At 33.6% G+C, this 17,821-nt stretch overlaps 2 protein-coding genes across 2 annotated transcripts; both read right to left on the reverse strand.

Moving 5' to 3' along the window:
• Positions 1–2,954: 2,954 nt before the first annotated feature.
• On the reverse strand, positions 2,955–16,049 carry LOC125049857 (protein melted). The gene is made up of 13 exons (XM_047649341.1): positions 15,437–16,049; positions 14,754–15,008; positions 13,536–13,740; positions 12,882–13,141; positions 11,817–11,963; positions 10,905–11,062; positions 10,122–10,402; positions 9,205–9,294; positions 8,493–8,545; positions 6,886–7,321; positions 5,624–5,892; positions 4,860–5,108; positions 2,955–4,293 (listed from the first exon to the last, which is right to left on the reverse strand). Exons 1-13 carry the CDS (start codon positions 15,539–15,541, stop codon positions 4,045–4,047), a joined length of 2,757 nt encoding a protein of 918 aa, XP_047505297.1. The 5' UTR covers positions 15,542–16,049; the 3' UTR covers positions 2,955–4,044.
• Positions 16,050–16,161: 112 nt separating this feature from the next.
• On the reverse strand, positions 16,162–17,567 carry LOC125049884. Its single transcript, XM_047649395.1, has one exon. It carries the CDS (start codon positions 17,359–17,361, stop codon positions 16,609–16,611), a length of 753 nt encoding a protein of 250 aa, XP_047505351.1. The 5' UTR covers positions 17,362–17,567; the 3' UTR covers positions 16,162–16,608.
• Between the last annotated feature and the right edge of the window lie 254 nt (positions 17,568–17,821).

Genomic DNA, 17,821 nt, shown 5'->3' on the forward strand with positions numbered 1-17,821 from the left:
TAAGTACAATTTTTCAATAGCACCGATTTCATAAGTTCATTATAATTAATTTATACTTGGCAACTGGGCAGTGGGGCGTCTATTATAAATAGCTATTTGTCTAGGTTCGTCCGTTATTTTCCGGTGGGTAATTAATATTTTAATAACACATACAGTGTATCAGGTAATTCATCTGAAGTATGTAAGTTAATTCTTACGTTAATTACCTAGTCAACGAATTTTGGGAACGCTCACAATAAGTCTATCGTTAATATTTAAAACCAATTATTTGTCATTTAAGTACAGAATATATACAGATAACACCGAATTTCAAATTTCATAAATTATTACGCAAAAACAATAATAATGTTTTGGTATAGGTATACATGATTCAAACAATCGGTAATAATAATTCAAACATTTTGTGCAAAAAATCAAACTTAAGAGTATTTTCATGTTTTACACTAAACATGACCAGATTTCAGTCTTCGATCTAAAAATCTCAATCTGAAATAATCTTATATACAAATAAAATCCAATTTAATAATAATCAACATTTCAATCGTCTCACGCATTTCAAACTTAACCTAAAAACAACAATTATATAATTCAATATTTATAAAGAAATTGTACTTAATAAGTAATTTGTCTTTTTACGAAAAATTCCTCAAAAAATTACAACCGAAAATTATTATTGGACGTCTGATTTATCACAACACAAGTTTATAACACTAATTTCTGAGCTTAAACTGGCTTCGTATTATGTATTATGACTTAGTTAAGGAATGTAAACACACAAACACAATCCGTTGACATTTTTCAAGTCAATTAAATCTAATGGACATCAACAAACACTAAAATAAAGACTTTAAATTAACGGCCAAAATTAATAATGTATCATCAATCTATGATTATAACCAATCTTGGACTGATTCATATCTAAAGACCGATCTCCAATCTGCATGCCAATAAACATTTCTGCTATCCGATTGTTTATTTGACAAAAGATTGACAGCAATCTTTTGCGTGATCCTTGCCTCTCGACCGCGTTTCGTTCAATGCAATATGTTGTGTTCAAGCATACCAAAATTTTGCTGTTTTTGGAACGAAATAAAATAAGTAAGACTTAGGGTCTGTTTCACAATGTATGGATAAAGTAGCAAATAGCTATGCAACGTTTTGTTTGTTTTTTTGTTACGAACAAATAAAGTTACAAAATTCTATAGAAAAACATAGAACCTTAACCTTTTTTTTGGTCATTTAATATTACTTGTAATGAAACGGGCTGTCATTGTCATATGGTATTTTTGTTTGTTAGGTTATTGAGTATTTTAGTACATATTATTACAAATATAAATTTTCTCTGAGTAGTTTGTGTATGTTGTTTTTGTGATTCGAGGTTGGTTCTTTAACTTAAAAAAATGTCTACGCAAAAACGTGAAAGAAGCGTCAATTTCAGCCGGGAAGAAGTTGACCTTCTAACTTCGCTTGTTGCTGACCATAAAAATATATTAGAAAATAAAAAGAGTGACTCAGTCACCTGGCAGGAGAAAGAGCAGTGCTGGAAGACGCTGGAGGCGCTGTTTAATAGCACAAGTGGGGTAAACTTTCGCAGTGCTAAAGCTTAAAGAGGGCTACAAGAAAAAAGTCTGCCTTGATACATGCTGAAACATATCGTACAGGAGGTGGCCCTAGTGCTGCTACTCCTCTTACCCCCTATCGAGGAAAAAGTCAAAGATATGATATTGTTGTCTGTCGAAGGAAATGAAAGTCAATTGAAAGGAAGAGCTTCTAAATAAGAGAAAGCAATGGGCATTTGAAGAGGAAGAAAGAGAGCATAAAAGAGAATTATGGGCCATAGAAAAAAATATATTGTTAAATAAATTAGAAAAATAATAGATTTTGTGCCTGGAGCGAGGATGTATTGTATTAAAAATTTGTATTTTTATTTAAATAAAAGCATTGAATTTTTATTTAATTTATCTCAAAAATGTTGTAATTTATAAAATATTATAGTAATAAATTGTCAATTGCGCTTTGATCAATATCATCAGCTTGTTCATCTACTTGTTGCAGTAGTTCTAAATGTTCATCTCGCATATCAATAGCAGTATTGTGCAACACTGCACATGCCACTATCACGGCTTGTACACGAGATACTTGAAGCAAAACCTTTTTTGACAAACCGATTTTGGGGAACCGATTTTTTCCAAACACCATATTATGTCCTTTCCACCACATTTCTGCTTCGTATTTGAGATTCGTTATAAAGATGTTCTGCTGGAGTCTTGAGGTTTTGAAGTGGAGTTAGTAGGTAGTATCTATAGTAACAAATATTTTTGGTTGTAGCTAATATTTAAGAAAAATTCACAAAAGTTGATGAAAAGATGAAACCTGCAAGAAGTCATATATGATAGACATCACTTTGTGTAAAAGTGTCTCCAAAGCTTCTTTTGTTAACCTAAATCTAAATGTGAATTCGGCGTCATTCAGGCTCTGGATATAATAAATTCTTGTCTTCTTATGTCTTCGCACAGAAGTACGTTGTCTTCTTCCAGCTTCAGAATTACTATCCCAATCGGATAATTGCATTTAAACTTCCAAATCACTATCACTATAACTGGAAGATGACGAAGATGAATAAATTTTCCCAATTAATATTAAGTTAGGTCGCAATCCCAAACCCAAATCATACGAGTTTCACCGATAGCAATCCGAGATTGATTTGGCCAATCGAACAACTGTCAAAATGGACAGATAGGTTGTTGGCATGAGTAAACATTCATTTTCATACAGAGGGCAATCTTCAATCTCTTATCCGCCCTCTGAACGATTGGTTGAATAATTAGATTGGTATCTCAGTCCATGTATTGAATATTGGCATGCTTTTCTTTAGAAATGGATTGAATTATCAGTCTATGACAGCTAAAATTGGATTGATATTGCATATTGGTTTTGGCCGTAAACGTATTGAGTGCTTTTCAGCAATCCTAGTTAACGGGAGACTGTCATATCAAGTTGACAGTTAAAGTTTTCAAATGAACTAGCGTAAACCAAAGACAATATTATTTTGAACATTCCTAATTTAAAAATGTCTTTTAAAAGACTATAAACAATTCTAGAGCCAAAATTCATTCCGATACAACGGCGTTAAATATTGTGGCTTATGGACGTGTCACTAATATTTTTAAAACTAGACCGACTTCGAGTTGAATAAATATTCTTTTTATTACACCAAACATGCGAATTATTATAGAGTCTATCCGATATATAGACGATTACGTCATTGTAGTCGTAATAATTAATATATTGTATTTTTATTAATAGATGTAATAATACATAGCAAATAAGAATTAGGTACATTTTTTCGCATAACCGTCAGGCTGGTTCTCTTTTAACACACTCATCTCAATTTTTAAAGTCTAATAAACCTATTAAAGTCTGGGACTATAAATAAATATATTTAACATTTGAAAAGACAAAGTTGATGCTTGGATATGTGGAAATGCTACACAAATTCGATTGGCGTTCGAGAATCGCGACTGTGTTAATTTTGATGACAACGGACAACAATAAAACCCGTCTTCAATTAAAACTAAAAGAAAGTATTTTTGTTGGTTCTTCAATAATTTAATAATTCCTGGAGTGGTATGGTATTGACTTGTTGCTTGTTGCAACAAAAAATGCAATTGTTGCATTAAATTTAACCATAATATTTCATCTAAATTATTTCCAAATTTCAACTACAAATACGTGTAGACAACATCAAATAACTACCAATTAATATGGAAAAATATTTCACCAGAATTAGCACCATCAACCTGGTTATAAAGAAATATAATTTTCTCCACTTCACAATTAACCAAAATTTCGAGTCCAGCAGGCTTACCCCGTAATAATAGCGATTTCAATTCCATTACTAAACTCAGCAATTCAAAGTTAAATCCGCGCTACGAATATAATATGTAGTACTACATCGAAATTTCTATGTTTATCATAATATAGAGTAGGCCTGCTGACTCGCTATAAATTACATAAATTAATCAGTGTTGATTCAGGCTTGAATTAAAAGCTCTTGAGAGTGAGTCCTCTTGCTGGCAAGCTGTTGGCTTTAGCAGGAGCATCTCTCGCTTGCGAGTGAGCGACAGCTATACTGAGGCACTGCACCCATTCCTCGGCATTCTTACCATCTTTGGGCTTGAGGATCAGGGTTTGATCTCCGGTAAAAATCTCAAACGCTTTCGGGATATTTCTGGCCCCGCGGGACACTTTTACTGACCGGATCTGGTTGATGTCTATGCTTTCTCCCCCGCTCTATAGAAAATACATAATATAGCGGAGTCGGCACGAACGGAGTAAATTCTGTTATTAACTTCTTAAAAAAAACCAGTCCACCAAAACAAGGAGCGTTCAAGTATTACGTCACCAATTTAAATATTTCTGTACCCAAGTATAGTAAAACGTTTCCTGACCACCTAGTGACTCTTTATACCTAAAAGTTGCCATTATGTGGTGTAAAGTACTGGAAAGTCGAAAATAATATTAACAATAACGCGTAATTCAATCCCCGCCCCGTATCGTAACGTTTTACCAAAGGACACGGCGTGTGTCAGGCACAGGAGGCTGATCACCTACTTGCGTATTAGATTGACAAATAATCATAAAACAGATACAAAAATCTGAGGTTCAGGCCTATAAAGGTAGTAGTGCAACTTATTTATATTTTTTTTCTTTCCACTTAGTACCTTAAAACCGATAATAGAACAAATCCTTAAATCTTTTCTTTACTTTGCTTCTAAAATATCAAGGTAAAATAATCATAGAATGACTTATCAAAACCTTCATTTATGGGAATTAACTCATCTAATATTCTCACTTACCGATCCTTTACAAGAGAGATGCGCGCCCGACAATGTGAAGTACCGTGTTCTCCATCGTCTGAACAGCCTCCATCTCCCCTTTTTCTCCTTCAACTGTCCCTCTATAACTGGTTGGCCATCTGCTGCCAGAAAACCCACAGCCCTGTCCGGGTGCGTACAAAGGAAACAGCCCCATGCCCCACCAGCACTCACTTCGAATACGTCGAAGAAACCCGCCGCGCGTAACTCGTTCACCAGCATCTCTTGTTCCTATAAGAAAACGTTTCGAGATAATTATGTTATGTTGTGCTGATAGAGGACAAATTTTTGTTTTTAATTTATTTTATTGTTATTTATTACTTAAGATGTCATGTGGAACATGGTGTAATGGTTGCAGCTCCTTACAAACGTTGTGTAAAAAAAACTTGAAACAGTGGCGGAGAGTTTATTGCCAGTTCTTCTCTTTCTTTCTACGCCCTTGATTTGAGAACTGGCAGTAAATGTAAAATTTGTATGTAGTTTTTTTTTAGAACCTACGTGACACCTAAAAAGGGCAGGTACGCAGCCCATGGACACCCATTAAGGGTGCGTTGCCGGCCTTTGAGGGATATCATAAAATAATATTTAGAAACTCCAAACTTACAATAAATTGAAATAAATTATTATTTATTGTGTATTTTTTTCGAACCCAATTTTTTATATTTTTTTTTTTCATTAAAGGTGTTGAATTAATTTTTGTGAAGTATATATATATATACATTTTCTAGAATATATAATAAACTGACCTTTAACCCCGGAAAAGCGCTCGTAACGAGTGTGAGAAAAGTCTTGTTCTCGCACTTGAGTATATCCCAGCAGTGTTTGAGACTGGCCACCGTGGGGTCTCTCGAGGACAAGGCAGCCGTGTGCCTTGCCTGTAATGCTAGGAACATGAGATGTATCCAGACGCGGGGCGCGCGCGTACGCAACGAGAACGCACCGCGTGCGTACAAGCAATGAGGGCCGCGACGCCCGCAAGCGAATTGTAGGCGAGCTTGCTTTTTGGAACGACGCTCTGTGGATTTGTCAACCATTTTAGAAAATATATAATATATACCGATATTTTTAAAAGATCTAATAACTGTATCAACAGTTTACAAATGTTTTAGTTCTCTTAAAGCCTTTATTAAAATCCCTGCAAATTACGGTTTCTCTTCATAAAGTTTTTAAAATAAAATAAAACTAGAAACTGCGATTTCCAAGCAAGAAAAAACAAAATACTGTCAAAATATACAGTGTAATCTCTTTATTTTTTTCGTTAGGGAGAGTTTTCGTTATAGGATGAGAAAAAATAGGTAAATTATTCTAAACACATATAATACATAACGCTTTTCTTTTACTGACCATCTTGACAGTTTCAAAGTTTGTTTACGACTGATAATCGTGATAGCTGACGGTGGTGCGTTTAGTAACTAAGCCCAAAATTTTGACCTACAGGCAATGTAATCTAAGAATAATGGCACACGTGTTAAGGGAGCGTTCAAGTATTACGTAACGCGTTTTTTTTCCTTTTGTAAAACGTTACGATGCGGGGCGGGGATTTAATTACGCGTTATTGTTAATATTATTTTCGACTTACACCACATAATAGTAACTAAAGAGACACAAGGTTTTACTATACTTGAGTACAGTACTGTACTAGGGTACTGAAAAACGTTACGGCGAAATACATGGGGGGGGGGGTCAATAATCTCCAAAAATTGCGTTACGTAATACTTGAACGCTCCCTAATGCAATTAACAATAACAAAGGCGAGAGGGCTGCTTATGACCTCAGGCGTTTTCTTAGAAATTTCGGCACCTCAAGAGGTTAGTTTTGTTCTTAATCTTATTATAAAAACAATTACACTTAAGTTGGTTGTTAATAAAGAGTGAATTAATGTATGGGTTTTGTATTAAACCAACCAAATTATACTTTTTTTTTACGTTTTTCGTTTTAACGAATCACGTTATAAAGAGTTGACATTCTCATTCATATTATTCTTCTCAATAATAATTATGATATTTACCTTCAATTGTACACTTAGCAGGTGGAGGTATCCTCATGGACACATTATCCATATAAGCCTTTATCTTATCCAAATGTTTCTCGCAGAAGTGTTGTACCGTATCCCGCATCGGGTAAGGCTCAAAAACCGATATTCGATGATTCCCATCACTATTATTCGTATTTATCATCGTCACACTCGTATTATTCGCTCGACGGGACGTCACTGTCACCGGGCCGGATATGGAGACCGGGTTTGATCCTATTTGGGTCAAGATCGGTCCCGTTTGGGTCAAAATTGGTCCCGTGTGTGAGCTGATGACTGATACTTGGCCGAGAGCTGTATTGGAATGTTGGATGGAGACCGAGGAAGTTATTGGAGTGATGTCTGATGATTTTCCAATAAGAGGGTTAACGGATATTGATTGGGACGAAAAGGGGGGCGAAGTTGTTGATGTCTGTAAGTAAAATATTTATATAATCAGTTATTTAGTTAACCTTTAGAAAATCCATATACAGTATATTATTAATAATCACATTGTAAATGTAATATTTCTTTTTACTGACGCCTATAACACACACACATAATATACAGTATATCTCTATATATATAAAATTCTCGTGTCACAATGTTCGTTCCCATACTCCTCCGAAACGGCTCGACCGATTCTTATGAAAATTTTAAAGCATATTCAGTAAAGTTCTCTGAGAATCGGCTACTATCTATATTTCAAAGAATAAAAATAAAGAAAGAAAAATATTTTGTTTTTAATTTTTTATTATGTGGCATTAAAAATACATATTACCCTTAATTTTCACCTCTCTACGATCAACCCATATTTTATTTGTTAATTAAAACTTATGACTTGAACTCCGAGGTTTATATAGAGAAAATTTCACAGAAAAACCTAAAAAGTTTTCATTCCGGAAAACTGAACAGTCTCTGGGGTAGAATAGCAAAATGTTACCTATTGGTACGTACTAAAAAGGTAGGCTAAGTAAAATCACATTAAGGAGAAACGAAGTTCGCGGGAGCAGCTAGTATACAGTATTAATAAATATTATTTATTTTGTATGTGGCAATTATAATGATTCTTTTTTGACGGCTCATTGGTCTAGTGGTCCACCTGACTGCGAATCCATGGGTTCCGGGTTCGATCCCCGGCTGAGACAAACATCGATGTGATGAGCATTTGGTGTTGTGCTTAGGTCTTGGGTGTTTAAATATGTATTTATATGTCTATCTATCTATAATATGTATCTATATCCGTTGCCTAGTACCCATAACACAAGCTTCACCAGCTTAGCATGGGACTAGGTCAATTGGTGTGAATTGTCAAAAAAAAAAAAAATGATTGAGCAGTGTTGGCCTAGTGGCGTCAGCGTGCGGCTCTCATCTCTAGGATGGTAAGACAACCGGCTTGCCTTAGACCCAAAAAGCGTGTGTCGGGTACAGGAGGCTGATCACCTACTTGTCTATTATATTGACAAATGATCATGGAACAGATACAGAAAACTGACTGAGGCCCAGGCCTAAATGGTTGTAGCGACACTGATTTTATATATAAGTATTAAAAAACTATATAAATAGTCTATATAAGTTTATTTTCAGAAATAGTTATGCCTTACCGATCCCTGAGTTGCACCACTTACAGCTTTGCTCACGATGTTTTTGTTTGGAACTGAAAGAATAGTTTTGACTTAAGAATTATTCTTTTAATATTTTTTTCCTTTTTTTGCATAATAGTTATTATGATAATTTAATATGGATATATCTATGTCTTATACATTTATAAGGATACGCTTTTTTGTATTTTTTTATAGAAAAAGAGGCAAACGGGCAGAGGCTTACATGATGTTAAGTTATCACTTAACTTACTGCCCATGGACACTGTCAATGCCCTTTTGGCATTTGAGTGCGTTGCCTTCGTTGTAAGAATTGAGCCGTATTTAGAGGTATGTAGGGCTTGAGGCAATGAAGGAGCGGAGGCCCCGAATTATTTTCAAAAAAAAAAACATTTTTTCAGTCGAGTTTTTCAATCAATAATTTATTGTGAAACCAAGAAGATTCTTTTAGTATTTAACAAACATATAAAATATATCAAAAGAAAAGTTATTTACTAGTGTTTACTAGTCGGAATTTAAAATATTTTCTATTTTGAGGCCTTCTCTTTGGAGGCCCCGGGGCTGTAGCCCCAGTTGCCCTCTCCTAAATCCAGCCCTGTGTATATAAAATACACCAATTTGTCTTTACGACTACACTTTAACCTGATTTAGAAAATTTAAATAATAAATTGTATTAAATATCCCAATGTATTTATGGAAATGAAAAGAATGATACCTGGTGCTGGAAGATTGGCGTTTTGTGCATTAATCTGTTGTGAGGAGGAAAGTCGCGTCATGCTCTTGTGTAGCCCGCCCACTGAACCACCTATTTGCAAAAACGTATCTTATGAGTTCCACATAAGATTTATATTCACATATATGCCCATTATAATACAAGGAGTTTGTAATAGTAATGTGTCATTAATTGTGACGTAATGACGTAAATGTCAAATGCATTCATATTGGTTAGAAGGTGCAATAATACCATAAACAAAAACCACCACAGATGAAACATTGATATAGAGTATAATAAAACTATTTTAAGACTTTTTTATATTTAAAACTATTTATGTTTGTCATGAAAGGTGCAGTATGATATGACAGTGGTTGTATTTAAGTAATTCGTGTCTCTTAATATAATTTTCATATGCATTGTAACAAAATAATTGATAAGCTTTCAAACTTAGCATGTATTTCTTTTATAAGATATTTTGTGACCATTCAAAAGTCAAAAGTCAAAAATAATTTATTAATAAAGGTAACACAATATACACTTATGAACGTCAAAAAAGAAATATACATTAAATGCTTCTAATTTCACATTTACTGCCAGTACTCAAACAAAGGGCGTAGAACGGAAGAAAAGAACTGACAATAAACTCTCTGCCACTCTTTTTAATCGCCAACTTTTTTGTTTTATACAACGTTTGTAAGCTGCAACCATTACACCATGTTCCACATGACATCTTAAGTAATAAATAATAATAAAATAAAAACAAAGATTTGCTCTATCAGCAGGAGGCACGGTGAAATAGGACAAGAACTTACATTCTCGTGGGTGATTCGACCAAAACAAACATTTGTGCCGTACAGTTCAGCACTGATGGAATCGTACCTTAACAACCGTACTTTCCTATTTATAACGCAACTTACCAGCAACATTCAATCTTGTCATGCTCCTATGAGAATTAGGTCCCGGGTGTAATCTACCCGTACTGCGGGAATCGCCCAACTTAGCCCTTCTCGTGTATCCCACTGGGGCCCCAGTATTTACCGCCGGAGTCCCGGTATTACCCGAGGGTCCCAGGGCAACGGGAGCTGGGGGCCCGGTTATTGGCCTTGTTATTATGTCGTTGGAATTCTGGTTAAGTTTAACGATCGTTACACCACCCGAGGTTCGGTTTATTTCGCCATGTGTTGATTTTGGCCGATTACTGTAACGGAATATAGTTAACTTTTAGCCAAGTTTGCAGACCGGCGTCAGAACAATTTTGTCCTCCTCTTGTCAGCAAAAGTAAGCAAAGCTCTTAAAAAGAATAGTACATAAACGTATTCATTGTTTGTAGGAATCCTCGAAAATGCATTTCGTTTTCAAGCTCAGACAATGTGTGGGTAACATTATGTGTAAAAAAGTAACTAATTACTGTTGACGTAATCACCAAATAAGAAAATTAAAGACCCCCTGCCCCTCCCCCGTATAGTACTTACGTAATACTTCAATGGCCCCATGGTTTAAAGTTTATTATTATTATTTAAAACTATACACTGTCTCAAGAAATAAAGAAGATTTATTTAAATATACGACAGCTACAAAATTAAACTTTAATCGAATTATAAGTACACCAAATACATTGTAGTATTTATTAAAATAAAAATAATATAGTTTTTAGTTATCAAAGACAAACATTACTAAAGAGATCGTGATATAAAACCTACCCATGGTTAGCTCGTAACGCGGCAAGAAGTCGATCAGTAAATAAGGCAGGGTAAGCGCTACAAAGCGCGGTCGCTTCTCGGATTAGGCCTGCTTGCTCCGACCATTCCGCTCCGTGTAGCCGTTCAACTACAAAGTTTAAGGCTTCTTGGGCTCGCTCCTGTACAAATAAATCGTTTAGTTTTCATATATAAGTAAATTAATTATTAATTATAATACTATACTCTGATTTTTAATTCCGTAGAATTCTGACAGCTATAATTTTTTTACATGACAGAGATGGCAAACCTTTTGACCAGTAACATTTTTCAATACGAGTCTGAACATCTGAGTCTATTCATACGTTTTATTTGTTAGTGAATGTATCCATTTTATTAAGTGCGGTGGTCCACATTAAAAGTGGTTTTACGCCGAGTGATTATTTCGTCCCTTTTCATCACAAACAGTAAAAAAAACGCAAAAGTAAAGATAACATTTTATTTTTTAAAAGGTTTACTAAACCTGGAATTAGTTAAAGTTAAAGAATAATAAAATTAAGTAATTAAAGTTAATTCCATATATTGTTCGTGATATTGATATATTTGTTATTTTTGTATTAGGGCACTTGAGTAAGTAAATATTTAGATTTACCTTTTTGTAGGTAAAACATTAAAAATTGGTAGCATTTTCTTTTTTATTCCCTTCAAATTGGTCAAGTTTGTCCTCTTTTCAGTGGAGAACTTTTTTAGTAGCAACACTTATGAAATGTCAGAATTCTACGGGATCAAAAATCAGATACTACACTACTTGATATAAACCCAAATTTGACATTAAATATTTTTTACAAAAGAATTATTGCACATATATGAACAGGGTTATCAAAACTAAAAACACAATTAATTAAAAGGAATACTGATAAATTAGGAATGTCTCACCCGACTAGTGGTTCCAAGACGAGCCAGTATAGTGGCGATAAGGGCAGCGCTTTGAGGGCTGGAGTGCGGCGGGCGGGCGGCGCGCTTTATCACTCCCGTCTGCTCCACCACTAGGGAAGGGCGGCTGGCGCTTACGCTGGCAATCACCTTGAAATAACTTATCGTACACTTATGAGGGTCAAAAAATCTGTTGCCAGATCAAAAATGAAAACCATAGAACTGATGAACTGGCAATTAAGTCAACGCCTCTTTAATACTACTTTATTTTACAAGATACTTGAGGAGTTGTAACCTCTTTCTTCGTCTCCGTATGAACGAATGTTCGTGTCATGTGTTCATTCTAAAAATAATTAAGCCTCTGTCAGTAGTATGCATGGCAAAATAGGGGCACGCACATTCAATATAGCGAGAACAAAAGAGAGCAGTTCATATACACGAACTAAAGTCCGACCAATTGAAAAATATCAACTTTAAGTTTAATTAAATCTGTAATATTAAGATGCTTTTCCAAAGAAATATTTTTTTTAAATAATTGTACCAAGTAATTACAATGCGCGAAATGTCAGGACAACGTTTTAAATGATGTATTCAATAATGGTGAAATTTTACACAACATCATAAGATTAGTTAGTTATACTTGATTTCTTATAATTTACAAAGTAAAATTGAAATATATTACATGCCTGTCTCACGTTTGTGCACATATTTAAATGGTTAATTGATTTACCATAAACAAATTATAGTTAATTGCAAGAAAGTTTCATGGGTCTGATGCTAGCAAAGCGACCTTATTCATAAGTTCTTATGTCATTTTCACCAATTTTGATTGTCTCTGATTAACATATGAGAGCATAAATCAAAAAAGGCAAAAGCGGCTTCAAACTCCTAAATCTTTATAAGAAAAAGAAATGCTCTGAAATCATATTTTATTTAAGTAATTAAATGAAATAATAAGTGTTCCCTGTGGGAACTACAAGGGTCATCGGAGGATACTTGGATATAGCATATAAGGCCCCCAATTGCACAAAATGTATGTGCTAAAGTGTAATAAATTATGATACGTACCTGAAGAAGATCAATGCACATGCAACCTGGGTCATTTTGAGGTGCAGTGTTCAGGCATAAATATGACAACAATTGCGGTACTGCAGTCTTTAAAGCTTCTGGCCTTCTTGATGCAATTTGCTCAAATAGACCAAAAAGCGAACTTTTCTCCACTGGTTCCGCATGAGGAAGCAACGCTACTAAAGCAGTAACATGCCCCTCAAGCGGCTCAGGACACACTTCATATAAATTGGTTAGGATGCGACATAAAGGGTAGTTGCCTGAAAGTAATATTGAGGGTAGACATTACTAGGTCTCTTTAGATTAGATTTTTTTTTTGTTCTTATGTTTTTATGATACAGCATACAAAAATACATACAACCCCTAATTTTCACCCCTCTACGATCAACCCCTATTTTTTATTACGGTAGATAGTTATTTTTATTGAACTAAAAATATTTTTCCTAGAAATAATATACATACAGATATGAGGATTGTTTTAAATAAATGTAAATCTTTTTTTCTCCCTGAATTTGCTAGATTCTCTACATTTTGTGTGATGTTTGGCTATTTGGAAATCTATATTATATTTCTTGCAAACCTAACTCGAGAAAAAATGTGGCACAACCATACTATATCATATACTATCAGTTAATACGAAACTATCTCTATTACCTGACATAATAGAGTCCATAATTGTTTGTACATGTGGTTTCAAAAGTCCTGCATGATGGACAGCCGCTAATGACAAATATCTAGCCATATGTCTGGATATCTCACGGTTTCCCTTATGCAAGAATTGCACAGCTACAGGAAGAAATAACTCCATAACTTCTGCAGTACTGCTTGTATCCTTTTCAGATTGTAAAGGGAATGATACCTGAAATAACACTCAATTTATAAATATAATCTTCTAGATGGTAGGTAATGTTAACCATAATTCAGGGAAGCTTTAAAAAATTGTGGGATACAGGAACATTACATAGGGTGCTGTAGTCTAGACTTAATAAATTGATTACTACATTAAACTCGTGATTTTCAGTATATACCTGTATATAATATAGATGTTTAAATGAAATGTTTTCAACATTATCTATATATATAAAAGAAAGTCGTGTTTGTTACAACACTTATAACTCGAGATCGGCTGGACCGATGTTAGTTATGTCTTTTTTGATGAATTTTTCTCCACTCCGAATAGCAGAATAAGTAATAAAATATCGGAAAAGTTATCGAATAACAATTAATAAATTAATTAATTTTACGAATGCACACGGCATGTGGTGACATTTGTTGACAAAACTACGCATCATTTTACGTCGAATTCGTGTCACTTCAAGAAATTCCGAACTTGAGGTAAATGAGGAGATGCATAACCAGGCTTTGATCTTGAAATCGAAAACATGTGTTACCTCATCAAAAAATGTTGTAAAGCAGAAAGTGCTTTAACATGCAGTATCGCAATATTGGCGATAGAGAGAAGAGGCCTAATGTGTAAAACTGCCATTCTTCTTTTGCAATGGCAAGCAATAAAACATTTCTCTATTTCCTAAAATAAGTTTAACTAAAGTAACAACGATATTATTATTAAGGCGGAACGAAGTTAGCCGGGTCAGCTAGTTTATATTAAAACATACATGTAATTCTAGTTAATACAATTCAATATAACATTATATTCTTCCTCATTATAATAATAATTAAGGATATTGCTGTTTTCTTTAGGGATATTAAATATTATTGTTATATTCGTCAGGCCTCAGTGTGTTTTCCTTTTCAGATAGAACATGATTAAGTTTACCTTAATTCTATTAAAATGTAATAACTAAGGAAATGTATGTTTTATAAAGGCTAAGTAAGAATAATACTATTAGATTTATATTAGAATTTACTTACAAGCACAATACAAGAAATTACATCGGAGGCAATTTTGGCATGTGGTGGATCATCATCTCTTAGATGTCCAACTGGCATAAGATTGTGATGAAGACAGGACTCTAGCAAAGCAACTAGAGCACTACAGTACTTGGCCAAAGTTCCAGTCTCTTTAATGCAGGATGTTACTCTTGTGACACATATTTCAATTAAAGCCTGGTCTCTATCATTACGAATGTAATCAGGTCTGGAGGAAATTTCTGTAATTTGTTTTAACTGAAAAAAAAAAAATTGTAATGAAAAGAAAAAAATTAAAATTTCCATATCCAATAGATAAAGTTAAATTGCATCAGTTTTAATATTATACATTCTAGTTAAAAGTTGATCTAATTCACTGTGTTTGTAGTGAAACTACATTGGATGTAGGATATAAATAAATTTAATATATAGCCATGAATAGCTAAATAACCAAGTCAAATGAAGAACTTTAGCTAAATTAAAACACTTGTGTCACATGAATTGATATGCAATTCTGTCATCTATATATACACACACATATATAAGACATTCTAGATAGATACTTTCACAAATATATTTATTGTGAATGGGTACCATATAAAGGCTAGAATAAAATTAATAATATGACATTTAAAACCCAATCCAACTACATTGACTTAAGTATTTTAATTTTAAATTGCACTTACGACTTCGTTGATATCGTTGACGATGTCAGAATCGGGAATTGCGAATATGTCCCCTGCACGAGTGAGGTCGCGCTCAGTAAGCACGTGCTTCAGCAATTCGTGCATATTGCTGGATCAACAACTAAAAGTATCATCTAATGCATACAATCCACAACATTCCACTGTTTGGACACATCAACACCGCCTACATAAAACTTGTTTAACGCTTCGTTACAGTTACCTAACAATGTTAATAACACATAAAATCGATTATGAATTAAATAAATAAGAAACCTATAATGTTTTTTGGACAATCCCCTCCCAATTCCCGTTCATAATTTCTAACCGAATTAAATAAGAATATTAGAATAAAATAAGGGAGTGTGCTTGAAAGTTGATATGCAAAATGCAACCAATACAAAATATTATTGACAGATGACAATTAACATATTCAACTTATAACAACCATGAAAACTTCAAACGGTCAATGATCGAGAAATCGGATACCTAGACAAGGAATAAATTCTAACTGAACCTATATACAGTATACTTTATTTATAAAACCACTATAGAAATTATCAACAAGATTTTTCCTCCTCAAACTGTTATTTACATTTAAATAATTATTTTTGTGATAAGCATTACAAAATAATTGCTAATAAAATTTCTATTCAAACTTTAATGACACCAAAGATGCATTGATTACCTACCACTTACAAGTTGAGTATAAGGATAAATTTATTTACATGTTTCCTTAACAAACAAGATAAAGTATATTGTCAAATTAAAATCAAATTCAGTCATAATTTCATTGTTTATTTTAATCCATACTATTATGTACATATCAATGATAATACAAAATTTATAATAAATTGTATAAGCCATAACTAATTAAATAATAAAAAAACAAGTTATAAAAACCTAATAACTAAATAAAACTTGTAGTTGTTCAGTAGTGTATAGAAGGATATTAATATGTTTATTCCTAAAAACTGATGTTGGTCTGATATTTAACTCTTGTAAACCTCAGTCCTAAAGGCTAAAACTATGATTTTGTGACAAGACTTCGCATATACACAACATGTGTAGAAGAAAAATCTTTTCAGATTTTAAACCTAAGAACATCTAAATGAAACACACCAAAATGGGTAAAATATAAAAGTAGGAGTATGAGGAGTTTAATGTTTGAATATCTATAATTCAATGATGGATGTGTAGGTACTTGACATAGTAGGCTTTCGTAATCTTTGTTTATGTATGTCACAAGGTGAAGGAGTTGAGAAATCAAATACCTTAATACTGCAATTAATATTTTCATGTAAATATGGAGCTGCTACAGGCCTTAATCGTGATGTCAAAATTTTTCCAAATGTTGAAGGTTGGCCTTCACAAACTTTTTTACTTAATATATATGAAATATCAGATGTACAAGGCAAAGGGGCCTCAGATATGTCTGAAATTTTTGTATCTTCAACACTATCAGTCAATTTCAGTTCAAAAAGTGATTCAAAGGAACTACTACTACTAAGCACTTCCTCATCTTTTACTTCTTGCCTTTCAAACTTATAAGGAGTTTTTACTGCTTTCATCAAATCAATAACATAATCACTATTGTCTATGAGGTTGAATTGTTGCATGTCTTTAACTAGTTTTTGATCTCTATCTTCTTGTTGTTTTCGCTCTTTAGTTTTTAGCATATTTGCTACCTGTTGAGCCAAAATATTTTTTATGGGACTTTCACTTACTCCAACAGTAAAAGGTGATGTAGGAAATCTTGGTGCTAAAGGAGTCTTAATCTGTCCTTCTGATGTACTACAGTTCGGAACATTTCCAAGTGATGGAAGAATGAATGTATTTTTAGGAGATTTATCAGAACTAATGCTCGTTTTGGACAAATGGCTGTCCACGAGTGCAAATAACGATGAATATTCTGTTGAATCTGCCATGTTTAATATTGACGAAGAAAATGGAAATCCCAAAACAAAACGTTGATTATTAAGTCACTTAACACACATTAAATACTCTATTTATAGATTAATAGACTCCATCTATTGTTCAATAAAAATTATGTTTTTCTATTTATTGTTTTTGTTTGGACTTGTATAAATAGTTACTACATAACTCATAAGTCATAACTGACAATTTTTTTTTTCTTAATTTTATGACCATAACTGACAAAAAGGCATAAACATCACAGAATATGTAACTAACAAACTAAACGAAAACTGAAGCAGATTTCAAAACATAGATGTCGCCTTACAGACAGTATCACAGAGTATATTTGGTCTTTGAAAACATGAAACCAGGATAAGGTGTAAGGTACACCTGGCGCAGCGACATAAATAGGGTTCCGAAACTAGAGAACGTCACCTTTACCGATAATGCATTAGTCCACAAAAACAAGGT

This window comes from Pieris napi, chromosome 5, assembly GCF_905475465.1.
Source record: "Pieris napi chromosome 5, ilPieNapi1.2, whole genome shotgun sequence".
Classification (NCBI taxonomy): domain Eukaryota; kingdom Metazoa; phylum Arthropoda; class Insecta; order Lepidoptera; family Pieridae; genus Pieris; species Pieris napi.

Excerpts from the sequence above, each read along its gene's own strand:
- LOC125049857 (XM_047649341.1), bottom strand. The coding sequence starts at position 15,541 with ATGCACGAATTGCTGAAGCACGTGCTTACTGAGCGCGACCTCACTCGT. Across the intron at positions 7,322-8,492 it reads GTGGTGCAACTCAGGGATCG|ACATCAACAACTTCGCCCCC; the intron begins GTAAGGCATAAC and ends TTTTACTTACAG. Across the intron at positions 5,893-6,885 it reads TGCTAAGTGTACAATTGAAG|AGCGTCGTTCCAAAAAGCAA; the intron begins GTAAATATCATA and ends ACAAATCCACAG.
- LOC125049884 (XM_047649395.1), bottom strand. The coding sequence starts at position 17,361 with ATGGCAGATTCAACAGAATATTCATCGTTATTTGCACTCGTGGACAGC.